The sequence below is a fragment of the Bacillus rossius genome, chromosome 5 (genome assembly GCF_032445375.1).
Source record: "Bacillus rossius redtenbacheri isolate Brsri chromosome 5, Brsri_v3, whole genome shotgun sequence".
Classification (NCBI taxonomy): Eukaryota; Metazoa; Arthropoda; class Insecta; order Phasmatodea; family Bacillidae; genus Bacillus; species Bacillus rossius.
In genome coordinates this window covers 81794834-81815065 of record NC_086333.1, presented here as the reverse complement: position 1 = coordinate 81815065, position 20232 = coordinate 81794834, and the positions used below count along the sequence as shown (strand labels likewise).

Genomic DNA, 20232 nt, shown 5'->3' with positions numbered 1-20232 from the left:
TCTCCGTTCTTGTAAATTTTATTTTTGTTTTAAAAACACTTGGCTTAGTTGCAATTTTTTTGACACAGCTACTGTTAAAAATTTTGAAGATAAATTTACAAACAGATTGTTTTACAACTTTCACAGTGGTGTTGTGGTTCAGACATTTTGTTTTTAATCACTTGGTGGGATATACCACTGACCTTGAATTGCGGCTGACAAACTTGTTACACTGCCTGGCGCACAGCCATGTACGTAGGTGGCACAACAGGAAGAAAAGTTGTCCGACTTGATGCCGCATGAAAAAGGACTATGCTTTGATTGACGGACGCTGTGATGGGTTTGCAAAGCTCCCCGCTTCGCTCGAGGCGCAACGCGCGCTGGTAACCCGAGCTTAGGGTCGGGCCGAGTCTGCACTTACGCCCCTTCGGAGTGACGTCACAATGTCACGACGCCAGGTCTGCGAGGACGCAGCGCACGATTGATTTGAAGGCGAAAAAAAATTTGGTTGTCTGTAAAGTCGGTTTACGGACGATAGTTTATCGTGACAACGTCATAACAAAACATTGATGAAATGATTGCATAATTTTATGAATAAAATTGAATAATTTATATTGAATTATCACTATTTTGTATGGATACAACGGAGTGGAAAAAAAATCTACAATTTAATTCATAAATTTACTTTTATTTGCACTCATTAATTAAAATATGATTATTACCTTAACGAAGAGATTATTTTAACTTTAATTTTTATACATGTTTGCTATTTAACTTCTTCCAATCTGTGTTATTCTGTTAAGGATAGGACGATGATAGGAAAAGTAGGAAACAATGGGAGTGTTTCAAGTTTAATGTGCCTCGAAAAAGTCAAATCGATGGTTGTTCCAATCGAGTGGAAGAGAGATATATGCGGTGCATGCGTACGATGAGCGTAACGGGACACAGCGTAACGGGACAATGTGCGTAACGGTACACTTTTTCGTGCGTTCAGCCGGCTTTCATAGATTTATTAGTAGAGACTGTAAAAATTCGCGCTTTGTATGACCTCTAGGATAGACTCCAAATCCCCTACATACTCAGGCAAATGCCACCTGCTCATTGGTTACCGACTTGTGACACGTGTCAACTGGGACGCTTGTGATTCGATACTTTTTTGGTTAAAGATTTTTCATTGGCTCAAAGTCCTTCAGATAAACTGTGAGCCAATCAGAGTAGCAATATAAAGGTACAGTTGTTTGGATCCTATCACATCCTGAAATGAATCCGCTAATTTTTTCCGGTCTCTATTTATTAGACGTTGTAGTGATCTGCAGGGCAGACATATTGTAGCTGAGCTTTGTCGAGACTTATTCACTCGTTCATTGGTCGCTGTGCTTGTGGTTTCAGTCTTGAGTGACTTGAATGTGATTCCTCCGTTCAGTTGCTGATGGTTTGTTATTATTAGAGACCGGAAAAATTCGCGAATTCATTTCGCGATAGGCTAAAATACAAAAATAGTTATACCTCGGTGTTGCCTCGGCTATTGGCTCACAACTCACCTGGATGACGCTGGGCCAATGAGAGAAACACCCCGACCAAAGCTTTATCGAATCACAGGCTCCTACGTTGGGTCGTCTCACAAGACAGCAGCCAATGAGTGGGTGACATTTGACCGAGTGTACGTAGAACTATGGAGTTCATCCTGGAGGTCATTGAACCCGCGAATTTTTCCGGTCCCTATTCAAAAGGCGCCTGAAGAAGTACCAGTGTGCTCCTCGTGCCGCCGCCGTGGGGGAGACTCGATTGGGGCGGGGTGGAGGGGGGAATGTAAGGCCGGAGACGGTGACCTTGAGGCGGCTGTTAGCTTAAATAAGGCGCGCGGCGGGCCGCGACCCGCAGTCTCCCGGCGGCCGAGGACGACATGTTGCTGGCGGCGGTGCTCGCGGTGCTGCTGGCGGCGGCGGAGGCGGCGCTCGAGCGGCGTGAGTACCGCCCCCGGGTACCCCGCTGACCCGCCCCCGCTCTCTTCTTGGGCACGGCGGCGCCTGGCGGGGAGGAGGCAGCTCTCACTGAACACTGAGTAACTTCCAGGTCTTCTCCCAACTCTTAACAATAGTTTTACCAGCTTACTAAGGCGTTATTTCACTGTTGTTCTATGTAACTCTGAAGAGTGGCAGTCGGCTAGCTGCCGGCGAACAGTCTGCCGAGTCGACGCCAAGTTGGTAGTAGTATACGGGAAGGATCCATGAAAGATTGAACGGTGTCCCGCTGAGGTTTCCTCCAAGGCCCTGGATTCTGATTGGGTAGGACTCGTACTTGGTGGTGGTGCTCCGAGCGATTGGAACAGGCTCCAAGGGTTCCCTAGCCCGATGCGGAGTCGACGTGGTGAGCGACGACACAGCTCCGGTGCTAGCCCGGACAGCTAGCAGGGGTTGGATAGGCCTCCACCGGACCACGGGTCCCAGCGTGAAGTGGGAGGTCGGGGAAGGCGCCAGCAGTGCTGATAGTCTCAGGGCTCAGGACACAGCCAACTGTCTGGTCAGCTGAGTGCGGTAGAGGGGCTGAGGCGGCGACTATGCTGGGTTGGTGGTCCCAGCCGCTGGTCTAATACCCTCCCGATCAAACAAGGAGCGATCCCTCACAGTACTGTTACTTAAAAAGCTCTGGAATGTTTAATCAAAGATAACTGGAATGTTACTCCCACCCTACCCTATTAGGGCGCATATGTGGGAGGGGAACGCGAGAACGCCGGCCGTAAGGTCGGGATAATCTGCAGTGCTATAGATAGTATAACATTATGGTAAATGTACTAAATGAACTAACATAATACATATTTAATTTCAATATATACTAAAACTGAGTATACGTTGTTTTTCCTAGAATCGTTTGCCATTAAAGTCCATTTCCGTCGTTTGTCATAAAATAGATTTTTTCCTAAAATTAAGATAAATGACTTTACGACTAACCACCATATGACAAATGACCATAGGACAAGCGACTTTATGAATGACGTAAATTTAGGGTCAATAAATTTTACACTCAGTTTTATGACAAATGACTTTGGACAAACTACATTAGGTCAAAGATTTTATCAGAAAATGGTGTTTTGCCTTTCTGACGTCACTCTGGATCCGCTCTTGGCGACTCGCTCACCAGTGGGGACCTGAAAGATTCGCGGATTCGTTTCGCGACAGGATAAAATTCACCTTTTTCCACCTCTAATCTGGTTCCACCATTGGCACACAGTTTACGGGGAATAATCTTGACCAATGAGAAAACCTCAAATAAAGAATCACCGAATCACAGGCTAGCCAATTGAGACGTCTCACTAGTTGGCAACCAATGATTACGAGATATTTGCCCGAGTATACAGAGGAATGAGGATTATATCCTGGAGGTCAGTGAAAAAGTGCATTATTTCGGTCCCTAAATCATCAGTAAACATCATTGTGAATCACTAGGGACTGGAAAAATTCGCGGTTTCAATGACCACTAGGATAGACTCCACGATTCTCTATGTACTCGGGCAACTATCACCTAGTCATTGGCTACCGACTCGGAACACCTGTTTACTGCGATTCCTATGATTCGATACTTATTTTGTTAAGTGTTTGCCATTGTCTCAGGGTCCTTCAGGTAAATTGCGGTCCAATCACTGACGCAGCATTAAGCTAAACGAGTTTGGTTTCTAGCCTGTCTCGAAAGGAATCCGCGAATTTTTCCGGTCTCTATGAATCACTGTGCCACGAGCAGACTTCTTCAAGTTGCATGTTCTTGCGTTCTAGTACTGCTGTCCAAAAATATTATTTATATAAATCAGTTGCCTTTTTCTATTTTATTCGAAATTCATTTATTCAGATTTACTTTTTTGTAGTAATTCTCATTTTTTTTTTAAAATTTAACACCAAAATAAAGTAACAATATTTTATCTTGGCAAAACTTGAATTTGAAACTAGGTAGCTAGCATCGAATTTGGGTGGCAGCTAAATTGTTAGCATGTAACTTTGACAAATAATTATACCAAAAAAAATATTAAATAGAAATAAACATTTTTAAGTGGAAATAACACCACTTGTAAAGTCTAAAGTTGGGCAAATTTTCAGATAAATATCAAGAGTGATCGAAAGCATACAAGAGCCAATGTGGCTGGACGGTGTCGCGAGAAACTTTCCAAAATGCTTTTGTAAACTGAAAAAAAAATCTCTGACTTTTCCTGTTTTAGACATGGTTTTGTTTAGAAATACTTGGCTGAAAGTTTCATGGTTTTATTTCAAAGTAGATAATTCTCAGTTGACTGACAATCATAAGCAAATTTTGTTATGTTTCTGTCATTAAAAAATATTATTGTGTGTTCATTAAAAGCTAATATATTTCGGACATGCTAGATTTTTCTTTTGCGAAAACAACTCACCCCTTATCAATAACAGTGTTCATGGGATCACGAGAATAAAACCACAGTGCTTCTTTTCTCACTCGATTTGGGATTGCAGAAGACTCATAAAAATATATTTTTTTAGTTACTAAACATCGTTATATTTAAATGTCAAGTTATATAACTTTAAAATTAAGTTTAATATCTATAAATTTCAAACTTATAAATAAATGAGTGTGGAAATTCAAACTAAATCTAAATATTTATGTCCAGTCGATAATTTTATTTGTGCAAAATAGTAAGCTTTCAGATAATGTCACAAATGAAAAAAATGGAGTGATATAGCTGTAAATGATTAGCTTATATTATTGAAAATAATGTACTTATTTCATTACACTTTCAAGAGGAGGGTATGACTCGGAAAAATCACTTCGGGATGAGACTCAGTGTATTTGTAGTATAACTTTAGGGTGTTTAACGTTTGAAATAATATAGCGCAGTGGCCAGCCCATTATGAGAAAAAAAAACATTTGGAAATATAAGCCCAGTTTATATACTAGTACACTTTAGCCAACGGCGTTAGGGATAACGTCACGCAGATAACAAAAGTGACTTAGGGCCACGGCACTTGCAAATAAATTTTTATTATCAGAGCTCACTTGTAGACATGCCGGTGGCTGGACGCAAACCCGGGACCCTCACCTTCTGAGCTTGACGCGCTAGCGACGATGCTACAAAGGAGCGCGGTGGAGTGTTTAAAAAACTAAACACAGTAGTATGACCCACGTCGTGTTGCGAGTGCTATGAATAAAACAGTTATCTAACTTCCGCACAGAGTTTCGTATTTTTATTATAGAAAATAATAGCTGCAATGTACCAGTTTATGACTTTGGTCTAGTGGGAATGATGTGGCATCGAGACAATTTATAAAGCTGGAATGAATTTGCGGGCATAACTGGAGCAACCTGAGACAACCCAACATTTAATCATCTGTTTATAGGAATCAATTAAATTATTCTTGTTTGAAAGTTCGAAAAACGCTAAAAATTAGACTTTGATAGCTAATCTCGCATATTTTTGCCTGCTTATTCCTCACCCCACCACCCGAATTCGAATGGAGGGTTTTTCCTTCCCAAAATACATGTTTTAAAAATGTTAATCATTAAATTGGCTGACAACACAGCCACTCTTTTTAAGCTTATTACTGATGGATGCCAGTCTAAGATTAACCGAATAGCTTTCATTTACTCTTATATCTTCAATTAAGAAATAAACTAACTCTGGATATAAAGATTTTTATTTTAGATTAAATACGTAAATACAGATATAAATAATTGTTTGTAAAAACAGCTTTGTTTGTAGAGATATAATTTGGTTTTGCAATCGTAATTCTGTTTTTTGAGGATAACAAAATTTTTGTTTGAAAATAACAATAAAAATTGCGGTAAAACCATAAGAAATTATAAAAATATGACTTATTATCAGGTATAATGAAATCTCAATTTTCCTATTTTATCCACGACCAACTTGAACAATGCTGGCTCGTCTCACACAAAAATAATTTTTTGTAATTTTTGCAAAAGTATTCCTTTGAAAACCAGTTGCTATAAAATAGTTTGTAATACTACAAGAAATATATAGTAAATTTTTCCAACACATGGCTATATATTTTTGCTCATAGATTAAATACAAATTTTTTTAGATACTACGAAGTATTTAATACGAAATTTGGAGCAATAATTTGATTTCATTTGATAGTTCATTCAAGCATAATAAGCCATGCTAAAAAATTAATATTCAAAAATTTAATTTAATTTTTTTTGCAACATGCTTATTATGTGCGCAGCTAGTACTGAAAATCAGTTCAAGAAAAGGTTTACAAATAATTTTGACTGTTAGAGGTACTGGGACAACACAAAGCATAAATGCCCGGGTAAGAATCCGAACCCAGCATTCACTGCTTTGTAGTGATACTGTTGTTTTCATGTAAATGATAAATTCTCAAATATCTGTAATTTTACATGAATACATGTGCTCAATTTACAAAAAAAATTAAATTACAGTGCACTGTTATACGAAAGAGCAGCTTTACTAAACAATTTAAATTCGCTCAAACGGTTTATTGGTGTTTTTAGTATTATAAATAAGTAGAGACCTGAAAAATTCGCGGGTTCATTTCGTGTTATGCTAAAATTCAAATAATTATACTTTAGTGCTGCTTCTGTCATTGGTTCAATGTTGATCTGGAGGAATGAGGGCCAATTAGAGATACTCACTCATAGAACTATCGAATCACAGGCCACCCAGTCGAGACGACTCACAAGTCAGCAGCCAATGAACTGTTGGCATTTGCCCGAGTGTGTAGAGGAAATTGGAGTCCATCCTGGAGGTCATTGAACCCGCGAATTTTTCCGGTCTCTATAAATAAGAAAGCGATATTTAGTTACATAAATGTCACGTGCTCTGTTGCAGCGGCATACTTCAAGCCATGCTCCAGGAATGATCCTGACTTGGACGCGTGTGCACTGAAGAATGGCATCGAGGCCGTGCCTTTCCTGCTTAAAGGTACGCATGCAGGTGTAAAACAATGATTTCAATAAATGAAGGGCGATGGTACCTACTTTAATCGCTTTAAAATGTGTGGCTTCGATCTGCATGCGAGACATAAATAACTAAATGTCATCCCGGACGTTTTTTGAATGATGCTTACAACGGGGAATAATTATTTACCTAACATAATATGCATACTTCTCGAATATTTTACGTTAAGTTACCATTGATATTATTAAACTAGAAATGTAATTCTTACAAGTTTTGGCTTCAGGTGAAAATAAAATTTCGGAGTTTCACGCCGGGAAACATATCAGTTAGTCCTCTGAATGAATGATCCAAATGTGGTTACCTTGCTGACGTGACGTCTACACTGCACGTCTGAACAAATTAAAAGCAAACAGTTCAAGTTACTGAATTGTAGATTGTCTTTAACATTGCCATTTCCTATTCAGAACTCTATTTATAGTTCATACCTGATTTATAGATCATAACTGTGTAGGCCTATGTTGAAGTTTTTTTTTTCCTCCAAACAGGTTTGTTGTAACTCTACATAATCTCTTGCCCTGCACTGATAGATTTTTAGCTTTGATATATATTCCTTGGAATATGCTAACATTCGTCTGGATTAAAAATTCCTTCCATATACTCCCTCTCCATTACTTACCAAATCTACTATCCTAAATAAATTTTGTCTGTTCATATCTCAAAAAAAAAATACAGCAGTACCCTAAAAAAAATTCTGTAACAACAAAAATTTTCTTTTGAAACCGTATCTAGTCATAAAATTGTTATTACATCACATTTTATAAGCTTTAAAGTCTTGTTTCTTTTCCGGGACCACCAATTCTTCATTAACTGCTACGCTCCATATTATTATTGACAACAATATCTTACATTAAAACCACATTGAGACCAGAGTATGAATATGTCAACTAGCTCGCCACTGATGGATCTTCTAATAAATGAGCTGAGACACGCTTCCCACTGTTTTCGCTCTCTACTTAAATTGCTTTCGTTCCATAATAACACTGGTAATAATGAAACCTTGAATTTTTTTGTAGGAAGTAAAATTTTTATTATAACTTGAAACCTCAGAAATAAGTTCTTTTTTTAATTTTTTCTTATGTAAACTCAAAAACTTGATTGGATCGAAAAAATCTAAAGAATGAACAACAAAGAATAATACTTACACAGAATAAGGACACGCCAATGTTAGTTCCGTGTGTTTATGAATTCATCTCTGTAGTCCCTCCTTTAGGTTTCACTATGGCATCCAACGTGAACAGCAAAAACCCTGAGTCCATGAATTGCTTTTCGAATCAATCTTCCCCAATGCCAGGCTCTTTCAAAGAATGTCTTATTTACCTAAAATGAATTTATTTACGAACCATACGACCTCAATATAAGCGTTAATGAAATGACTATTCATCACAATAAGTAGTAAAATATGTGGTTCTTTGCTTTCGTATTAATTTAAAAAATTAGACTTTCATTGCATTAAAAAAATAACATAATGAATCAAGTTCTACATAATAGTTTTAAGTACAACGACTTGTATTGCTATAAAATGTTGGATATCTGACAAATTCTTCATATTGCTGGAGAAGAACTTCAAACACGTCAGCCATAAAAAGACGGTATTTTTGTTAGACTAAATCAAAGTCATTTATGACTGTTGGTATATTTTCTGCTAACGTAAACTTCATGCAATCATGTAAATTGTTTGAATGTCTTGTGTTGAAGAAATAAAATCATCCGTTAACTGTATTTAATTTTGATGGTTCTTTAAAACTCGACAAAATTTTATCATGTTAAACACATAATATTGCATTTCAATTCTTCAAAAACTTTTTAAATTATAGTTGAGAACAAATTTTAAAATTGAACAAATGGTTCTCTTGTCTTCAGAAATTATTTCAGATTTTATTTGTAAATGCGCAAAGAGATATTTCGATTCTCATATGCATTTATGTGCATTTATGTGCCATTTCCTATGTGACAAACTGTAACTTAGGCCAATAATTTTTTTACCAAATCACTAAAACCTAAAAGACTTCTGCGTACGAATGAAATAACACTTACAAGAACGCAGTTCACCTGTAGCATAGAGACATGTAAGTAATGATGAAAGGTAAATGTCACAAAGTTTTTTAATTGCCTTGAACTGTTTATATTTTTAGAAACATCATAAATAAACTTTAAATTGTACTGAATTAAAAACAGCGTTTATTATTTTATGTAAAAGTTAAGACTCGGTTTTGTCCGTGAAACTGCCGGAGGACAAAGCTGCTCGCTGACCCCGGGCCGCAACAAACGAGATCTCTGTTCACAGGAGACCGCAAGTACAAGATCCCGGTGGTGGATCCCCTGAAGATCACGGAGATCCGCATAGATGACGCCAACAAGGGCAGCTCGGCCACGGGCCTCAACATCTTCTTGCGTGATCTGACCGTGTACGGCCTGGATAAGGTGCAGCTGAAGAAAGTGCAGTGAGTATTCGCACGTCCGTCCGCTGCCTCTAGTTCTCCAGGACACGACACATGTCCAACAGCAGGGTTAGCGTTAAAAAAAAACCCTCAAGCGAGTGCATAGAAAGCTGTTCACACAGCCGTGGGTGGTTCGATAACGTCTTTGTCTAGTCAATTTTGTATTTGATTCCGCGTAATTTCCATTGTGGGGCCTAACAACTGATAAAGACGATATTTTACTGGGGTGGAATCCAAACGTTTAGTGTCGTATTCAATTAGGTAGGGTGCGTAAAAATGTTTTGGTTAAGCCATCATATTGTAGACTACATAAATTTCTAATTGAAAATTGTTTCTCTTGGCTGAGATGCTCCAAGCGTAAAGTATTTTTCCATCTCCAGCTCTTGTTACTAATGCGGCGATGTTACTTATGCGGTGACATGACTATGAGAATTTAATTCGTGTACCGCAAAGGGGGTGAGAACTTGTGTATTAAATTTTAAATTTCCTGCAGGAAGATCAATTTCGAAGCCTTTTTCGGGAATGAAATCTGAGCCTAGAACGAGATAAGTCGTTAAATCATTACAAACTAAAAATGCAAAATGCCAAGAATGCGATATAATTTCACAATATGGAATTTTTATGTGTTAGTTTAAGCCAACGAAATTTCGCATTGAAAATAACATATGTTGACAGTGCTAGTAACAAAAACTTCAGTATGATTTTTCCGTGACAGATGGTTATAAGCCTGTACGTACTATTTTTCAACTCGTACATTGTATTTGGTTATGATCTAGTTAGAAAAAGTTTCAGTAAACAACATTTAAAGAAAATTTAAAAAAAACGTTGTTTACATACATTTATCATGAGTCTCATATCTTAAAATTTATCAAGCTAAAATAATAATAATTTAAGATAAATGTTATATCTCCATAATTTCCTACCACCATATGATAATAAATATAAACAGTTCCCTACTATTGATGCCTTACTCTTCTCTCATTGGCTGTTGCGCCATGCGCCCGTAACAAAAATAAAATCAATTAATTTCCCTCCTGTTTCAACAATGATTTTTCCGTATAACTACAGTTTTCATACAATAAAATAAATATAGCACTTTTATGAGTAATTTCACTCATACATCAAAATGTGAGACTGGATAGGTTAGTTCTTGTAATAACCGAAGTACAGTCATGTATTTTTACCAAAGCGTCTAGCACAATATCTTTTTCTAGAAAATTGCACCAACTGTACTAGTTTTTAAAAATCACACGACGAAAAATTTTAAATATTGTAAATGTTAATTTAAAATTTTTTCACAGTGTAGTTTTAACAGTGTTCTTATAGGTTTAAATATAATTTCACCTCTTTTCATCGACCTCTTTTTTTTCTATCCTTCAGTTTGATTCCTCCTTCACACGTGGTAAGCTCCTTCAAGTTCAGTAATTCGTCTCAGCTCAAATAAGGCTTCAGACAAGTACTTTCCTTCACGGACCTGAGCCTGAAGCCTGAAGCCTGAAGCCTGAAACATGGAGCCTGAAAGATCCCGGGTCACGAGGTCACTTGTATTGTTCAGTCGTGCTGTCCATCAGTTTTATTTAGTTTACCTTTACTGATTGTGCTCGGTTATTTTTCGATTTGAATTCTCGTCCTAGGCTTGCTGACTTAATTTGGTCGGCGGAACTCTCTTCCAGACGTCTACTTTCATATTCTGGCAAAAGGTCTATCCCTGTATTGATTTAAATTTAACGTCCCCCCCCCCCCCCCCCCCACATGAACGTCCTATGCGAAATACAACTTGAATCTGCCATGAAAAGTGACCTGAATGTTTGATTGAATCACAAAACACTTTGCACGAGGTTTTTTTTTTTTTTAAAAAGAAAGGGTGATATTGTAATTTCGCGGGTTGTATCAGTCCGATTCACGCAAATATTTTTTCTTTGTTGTGGCGGTAAACATGTCTGTTAAGAATCTGCACATTATCAGCCATATTTAGAGACTTGAAAAATTCGCGCATTCATTTCACGATTGGCTAGAATCTTAAAAGTGTGTATTTCTGCTGCTTCTGTGATTGGGCCACAGTATATCTGAAGGACTTTGGGCCAATGGAAAAATGTAAACAAAAGAAGTATCGAATCACGAGAATCACAGTTAACAGGTGCTACGGGTCAGTAACCAATGAGCGGATGTAATTATCCCGAGTGCATAGAGGATCATGGAGTCCATTCTACAGGTCATTGAATTCGCGAATTTTTCCGGTCTCTAGCCATATTTTATGTTTAGTTTTTGTCAGCTGTCAAAAAGGTTGAACGTGTTCCGAGGCCGGACGCCTAGCGCGTGACTGCATTTGCTACTCTAAATGCCGAGTCCACATCTGAAGCTGGGATTTCATGTTGCAAAACCATTAGTCAACAAGTCTAGAACATTGTCATACTTTACTCATTCTTATAACAACATTTGATGCGAATTCTCTGAACCATTTTCTTTAAAAAAAATTTTCAAAGCAGTCATGAGGACAGCCGACAGAAGTGAAAATTTAAAACTATAAACAAACAGTTGCTTTTTGTGGATATCCAAATTAATTGTTTGATCTTAAATTAAAATTTGAAAATCAAAGTAACTATTATTAATATTAATAATGGAATTAAGAAAATACAAATATAATTTGAAATGAGAAATACTAACATTGTAAAATATAATTGTGTAACATAAGAAAATATATTTTTATAAAAATAAGATATTTTTTCGCAATTTTTACGAAAAAATATTATCACACAACAAATTTGTTTTATCACGTTAGTAAAATAACTCCTAAATTACTATAAAATATACGCATTGCATAGTAATTGTAGGTATTAAAATAATAAATAATGATGTTCTTAATTTTTAGGTTATATTGCTACAAAGACTCCGTTTTCTTCGTTATTCAAACTATATACCTATATGAGAATATTAATATATTTTACACTCACTTTTTACTGCACAGTAATACTTCGTATACCTACTTAAGATTTAAAATAAAAATTGAACAAAACCACAATTTGAACACTAATAGGAACATATAAAGTGTTATCGTTAACACGTCACGTGACCATGTCGATGGCGACTGACATGAATTTACTCCCTATCCAGACCTTCCCATGGAAGTTTTTCACTTCAATAAAGAAAATAACAAATCGCCGATGGTACCAAAAAATATTTAACCATTTTTGACAGATGACAACAAACTAAGCGTCCAATGTGGCCGTCAATATGCAGATACTTTCCAGACATGTTTACCAACACAAGAACGAAAAAAAAAATTGCTCGATTCTGACTAATTACAAGTAGCCTACTCACGTTATATTTGAGCAGTTGTTGTTGAAAGTCGCTGAAAGTCGCGCGCGTCTGTCCGCAGCTTCGACCTGCAGAAGAAGGAGGTAGAGATAGTGCTCGCGATCCCGTCGCTGCGGCTGAAGTCGCAGTACGAGATCGACGGCAAGATCCTGGTGCTGCCCATCAAGGGGAAAGGAGACGGCAACATCAACATGAGTGAGTGTCGCGCCGCGCCTGGCACCCCCCTCCTCTTACCACCTTCCCAGACTGCCGTGGCACTCGGGCAGATACCACCTACTTTCCTTCACTGATTCACGTAATACGGGACTGCCTTGGACATACGCCACTGCAGTTTTGCACTGTTTGTCATGGGATAAAATAAAGAGGGGTTGTCTGTAAAGTCGGTTCACGGACTATAATTTTACGCGATAACGTCATCAGATAACATTGATGAATGATTGCATTCTTTTCAAGTTTAAAATATTATTTACATTTTTTTGCAAAATTTAATTTAAATAATTTGTTTAAATATAGTCACGAACAATAAGTTAAAAAAATCCCGCCTTAACCTTTTTTTGATATTATAGAAGAATTTCTCGCACGGTGGTCGGCCGGTTCTTGCACGCTCGGCTCAGACGGAACGTGACAATTTTTTCGTGCGTGCAGCCGGCGTTCATCGATTTATAAGACGTTGTCACGTCAAGAAAAACAAGATCGGAAATCAAGATATAAAAATGAAATACGTAAACCCACAGAGAACATTCATTAATCAGGTAACGTCGAAACAGATAGACACAACGATGAACCTGTACAGGTATTACGGACAACACAACTAGGAAAGCTCACAAAACACATTCAAAATAAAAGATCAGGCAGCACAAGAATTCCATGGAAGGAATTTTGTCATGAAAAAAAGTAATAATGTCAGTACAGACGCACACAGTGTACTAACAACGACGAGAGAGTTTCAACGATAACAGTAAATGCCGTGCGAGGCGCTACAAAACACCCTGCGTGACCCTGGGACCGGGTAAACAAGGCTTCCCGAAGTCTCTGCAAGCTAATTCCTAGATCGCTCCCTCATGAAAAACCACTGACGAAATTGTTCCCCAAGTTCCCCTAGGCGATGTTGTATGCATTCGAGCCTTATGACCCCACGGTTGATGCCAGAAGTTAATTAAATTTAACTTCTAAATTTTTTACGTATTTCTTATAATATTTTTTAAATACTTATATATCTTCTTTTCATTATAAAGATTATATATTAGAGTTTTATCATGATAAGAAACATTGTTTTTTTTTAATTATGACTTTTTTTAGCTGATTGATAAAGATATAATTTTTGCAAAAGATACTAAAGACACAAGCTTACAGTTGTTTATATATATATATATATATATATATATATATATATATATATATACACTTAAAAGTAATATGTATATCCATATAAAACCACACGATTTATAAGTTCTGTGTTAGAATATGTAGCATAAATTACAACAAAAAAAGAATTGAACAATATCTTTTAATTCCTAGTATGCATAAACCGTATTTTCATTAATGTAATTTTTTATGTCATTAATTACCTAGAACAATAATTAAACTTTGAGAATTAAGTTTCTTGAATAGTTCATTACAACATTTAGAGTATATTCAGACAATACAATTATTGGCGCTTACGTTATATGGAAATATAAAATAAAATTATGTTTAGTGTTAATATGGCCAAATTCTTGAATGAATTTTCAATGGGGACCTTGAGTAACCTTTTTATTACTTAAGTTTGGATCTAAATTAAAATGGAGTAATTTAAGACACTTTAAGGACAAATAACTAGAAAGTTGGTTTGAAGAATCTTCCATCTATTGTTAATGCCTTAGTGATTTACGTACAGATATATTTTGATAGAAGATGAAAGTTTTGTTGATCCCGGTAAGAAGGCTGACTCCTGAGAACTGTCAGGTTTGTCATGCACTAGTCACTGGCGAGTGGTGATACGGGCTGTCACCAGCAGGATACACGGGCTGTCACCAGCAGGATACACGGGCTGTCACCAGCAGGATACGCGGACTATCACCAGCAGGATACACGGGCTGTCACTAGCAGGATACACGGGCTGTCACCAGCAGGATACACGGGCTGTCACCAGCAGGATACACGGGCTATCACCAGCAGGATACACGGGCTGTCACCAGCAGGATACACGGGCTGTCACCAGCAGGATACACGGGCTGTCACTAGCAGGATACACGGGCTGTCACAAGCAGGATACGCGGGCTGTCACTAGCAGGATACACGGGCTGTCACCAGCAGGATACGCGGGCTGTCACCAGCAGGATACACAAGCTGTCACCAGCAGGATACGCGGGCTGTCACTAGCAGGATACACCGGCTGTCACCAGCAGGATACGCGGGCTGTCACCAGCAGGATACACGGGCTGTCACCAGCAGGATACACGGGCTGTCACCAGCAGGATACACGGGCTGTCACCAGCAGGATACACGGGCTATCACCAGCAGGATACACGGGCTGTCACTAGCAGGATACACGGGCTGTCACCAGCAGGATACGCGGGCTGTCACCAGCAGGATACACGGGCTATCACTAGCAGGATACACGGGCTATCACCAGCAGGATACGCGGGCTGTCACCAGCAGGATACACGGGCTATCACCAGCAGGATACACGGGCTGTCACCAGCAGAATACGCGGGCTGTCACCAGCAGGATACACTGGCTGTCACCAGCAGGATACGCGGGCTGTCACCAGCAGGATACACGGGCTGTCACCGGCAGGATACACGGGCTGTCACCAGCAGAATACACGGGCTGTCACTAGCAGGATACACGGGCTGTCACCAGCAGGATACGCGGGCTGTCACTAGCAGGATACACGGGCTGTCACCAGCAGGATACGCGGGCTGTCACCAGCAGGATACACGGGCTGTCACCAGCAGGATACACGGGCTGTCACCAGCAGGATACACGGGCTGTCACCAGCAGGATACACGGGCTATCACCAGCAGGATACACGGGCTGTCACCAGCAGGATACACGGGCTGTCACCAGCAGGATACGCGGGCTGTCACCAGCAGGATACATGGGCTATCACTAGCAGGATACACGGGCTGTCACCAGCAGGATACACGGGCTATCACCAGCAGGATACACGGGCTATCACCAGCAGGATACACGGGCTGTCACCAGCAGGATACACGGGCTGTCACCAGCAGGATACACGGGCTATCACCAGCAGGATACACGGGCTGTCACCAGCAGGATACACGGGCTGTCACTAGCAGGATACACGGGCTGTCACTATCAGGATACGCGGGCTATCACCAGCAGGATACACGGGCTGTCACCAGCAGGATACACGGGCTGTCACCAGCAGGATACACGGGCTGTCACCAGCAGGATACACGGGCTGTCACTAGCAGGATACACGGGCTGTCACCAGCAGGATACGCGGGCTGTCACTAGCAGGATACACGGGCTGTCACCAGTAGGATACGCGGGCTGTCACCAGCAGGATACACGGGCTATCACCAGCAGGATACGCGGGCTGTCACCAGCAGGATACACGGGCTGTCACCAGCAGGATACACGGGCTGTCACCAGCAGGATACACGGGCTGTCACCAGCAGGATACACGGGCTGTCACCAGCAGGATACACGGGCTGTCACCAGCAGGATACACGGGCTGTCACCAGCAGGATACACGGGCTGTCACCAGCAGGATACACGGGCTGTCACCAGCAGGATACGCGGGCTGTCACCAGCAGGATACACGGGCTATCACCAGCAGGATACGTGGGCTGTCACTAGCAGGATACACGGGCTATCACCAGCAGGATACGCGGGCTGTCACCAGCAGGATACACGGGCTGTCACCAGCAGGATACACGGGCTGTCACCAGCAGGATACGCGGGCTGTCACCAGCAGGATACACGGGCTGTCACCAGCAGGATACACGGGCTGTCACCAGCAGGATACGCGGGCTGTCACTAGCAGGATACACGGGCTATCACCAGCAGGATACGCGGGCTGTCACCAGCAGGATACACGGGCTGTCACCAGCAGGATACACGGGCTGTCACCAGCAGGATACACGGGCTGTCACCAGCAGGATACACGGGCTGTCACTAGCAGGATACACGGGTTGTCACTGGCAGGATACACGGGCTGTCACCAGCAGGATACGTGTGTTTCAGCTGACGTGGACATCACCTACTGGCTGAAGTACGACCTGGTCACCAAGCCGGACGGTCTGGAGTACATGAAGGCCGGGGACTCCAAACTGGTGCATAAGACCAAGAACATGCATATGTACCTGGACAACCTCTTCAACGGCGACAAGACTCTGGGTAAGACTTTAGCGTGAGGCTTGAGCCTTTAATTCCAATGTTGGTAATGTCCCAATCCTGATTGAGAATCTTTTTGCATGCATAATTCACAAAAAATTAACTTTATGAAGAGCTTGGAAAGCAGTTCCATATCTGATTTCGCGGAAGTCATACTTTCAAAGATTGGTTTCCATTCAGCAGTGGTAAGAATTGTTTATTTCGATATCACGAGCTACTCGCTACAATTCTCTCCGTATGCGGTAATGTTGCTAAGAAAACTAGAGCGTAACTATTTTTAAAAAATGCACTCATGAAATCTGTCTTTAAACATTTATTTGCTTAGTTATCTCATGTTTTCTCATCTAGATAAAATAAAATTTGCAATTTTTTTCTTTCGAAAAATCAGAAGAATGTCAAAACCAATTCTGAACGTGTTGTATTTTTGTGTATGTGGCACTATGTATATCTGTTTATACATGCCCGGTTTTTAATAGTAGATCGAAAGTGGATAAACAAAAATTATTGGCTTTGATTGTCATCGCACATGTTAGGCAAATATGTAGAGACCGGAAAAATTCGCGAATTTATTTCGCGATAGGCTAAAATACAAATGGTTATACCTCAGTGCTGCCTCTGCTATTGGCTCACAACTCACCTGAATGTCGCTGGGCCAATGAGAAACACCCGACCAAAGCTTTATATAATCACAGGCTGCTACGTTGGGACGTCTCACAAGACAGCAGCCAATGAGTGGGTGACATTTGACCGAGTGTACGCATAACTATGGAGTTCATCCTGGAGGTCATTGAACTCGCGAATTTTTTCCGGTCCCTACAAATATGGTTTTTCATTAAATCCATGGCTAGGGAAATATGTTTTTTTTTTCATTGAACCCATGGCTGTGAGGGGAAACCTTTGGTGGGTTGAGCGAGCGTGAGATGTACCTACTGCCCGCAGGAGAGAACACCAACAGCTTCTTGAACGAGAACTGGGAGGTGCTGAACACCGAGATAGGCCCGTTCATCGCCCAGGCCATCGGCGAGGCCATCAAGCAGATCATAGCCAACTGCATGGACCTCATCCCCTACAACGTGCTCTTCCCAGAGGAGGTGTAGAGCGTGCGAGAGCTGTCTCTAGCCTTCAGCACCCACCTCCTACCATCTGCAGCCCAAGAACCTGCTCTCCGCACCACCTCGGTACCTTCCAGTCTTCCCAGAACTCTTCAAACATGACTGTTCGCTGACAACACCAACCTCCAGTTCAACAATTCCCGATGTTCTTCATGCATGATGTTTTGACACGTGCGTTGCTGATTCTTCTTGCAACAATATCCGAATCAGCACCGCCTTTCTTCCCTGCAAACTCAACTCTAGTTTTATTAATTGAACACGCCGGCCCGCAAATATTCGTGATATCACTGCAAATTCGGTTTGGTTTTGTTTCGCGAGGTTTCAAACTGAACATTCCCTCAACTGTGATGACAAGGGGTTTGAAAATTCTTTCAACATAGCATGGAATAGTTACCTTAACTGCATTTTTTGTTCAATGCATTAGAAAATGATTTACATGGAGTTCAAAGCAAGTCTTGTTTATGGATATCTGCACGATGACACCTCTTTCTGCATTCTTTGTTTGTAATGCAAAACTTACTCTTTAGGGTTGAACTTGGACATTGTAATGGGAGTGTGGCTCTCAGCAAACATGCATGTAAAATGTGTGAGACATTAATATTAATTGTGACAAAGAGAAGATAATATGGAATTGCCGGAATCCTCGCCTTGCAAGATTTTTTTTTGAGTTTAATACAAAAATAAAATATTAAAATCATGTTAATTATAGTTTTATTTATTTTTCATCCTGATGTATACATCCTATAAGACAGTTTATTTTCATGTTAATATGTGAAATTTTATTACTATGCATGAATTTCACTCCAAATTTCTTTGCACCCTTTTGCATAGAATTGCACAATTACTTTCTTTCTATATTTTACCTGCAATTGTAATATTATTAATTTGAAGAAACGTTTTGAAAATACTTCTTAAAATTTAAAGTATGTTGCTCTGGTGATATAATGTATGCATTTGTTTCTGGCGGAGGACACTTCATAATGTGATTACCAGATTACAATAAATGTGGTCACTGAAGAAGAAACCATGAGTGCAAGTTATGCCATATCTGTATAGTGTTTTTATTTTTATCTGGCTGTGTATAATTAGAATGTGGTTATTACCTTTAGCGCATTGAGTGTCATTATTTTAGAAAAAAAGGAGGTGTTTTACACTTAGCCTGTAGTGAAATAGTGGGATTATAAATGGATTTGGCTTCTTTTAAAGGAAGTTTAGAAACTAGCGAACACAAAATTCAGATTTATATATGTTATAAAGAAGGAATAATAATTGTTTGAATATTTTCAGTAATTAATTATATAAAATACAGCAATAACTGTCTACCTATCGGTTTTCATACTTTACCCAAATTCTTAAGATGGAATAGCCTGAACGATATAATAATAATATTTTCATTCCACAACTGTTGACAGAAAAATTACTGCATTTATAATATTGAAAACTTTTGGAATAAATAAATTTAAAAATAAAAATGTTTACTTTTTACGTTACATATATACACATAATACGAATAAAAAATGAATTTATGTCCTGTGTTGTGATAGTAAGCCACTAAAGTAAAAATAAAGGGTATTTTTATTAGCAAGAAGAAAGATAAACTTCTTGTTTCGAAAACTAATCTCCTAAGAACACGATTATTATATTACAGTATAAACTGTTGCTATAAAACGTGTTTATCTGTTCAGCTATACGTTTATATAGTAACAGTACGTACGAAAGTTACATAATTATTTTTATAACAAGTAGAAAATATATACATACTATAAAAATGTTGAACAGGATCTTCGAAATATGATGAGTGCGGTGACATACGTCTTGTTTTGAAGGTCAAGATTACAACATTTCTTCTAGCTCGAAATAAAACTATATTTTCAAATTAAAAAATTGCGTGTAATATATGATTATGAGTACAAATATATTTAACCAACCAGCTGTTAATTAATAATTTTCTGAGTTTTATTGCATCATATTAAAATATATAGCATAAATTATGTTATTGATAGTTTAAAAGGAACCCTGATAGAGGTCAGGTTCAATGCAACACCCTCGAGCTAGCACAAAATTTTCCAGTGCCCTCTTTGACCAT

At 39.3% G+C, this 20232-nt stretch overlaps 1 protein-coding gene across 1 annotated transcript; it reads left to right on the top strand.

Moving 5' to 3' along the window:
* Window positions 1–1857: 1857 nt before the first annotated feature.
* On the top strand, window positions 1858–18852 carry LOC134532118 (protein takeout-like). The gene is made up of 6 exons (XM_063368438.1): window positions 1858–1943; window positions 6806–6898; window positions 9219–9375; window positions 12749–12882; window positions 16885–17037; window positions 17974–18852. Exons 1-6 carry the CDS (start codon window positions 1883–1885, stop codon window positions 18129–18131), a joined length of 756 nt encoding a protein of 251 aa, XP_063224508.1. The 5' UTR covers window positions 1858–1882; the 3' UTR covers window positions 18132–18852.
* Window positions 18853–20232: the final 1380 nt, after the last annotated feature.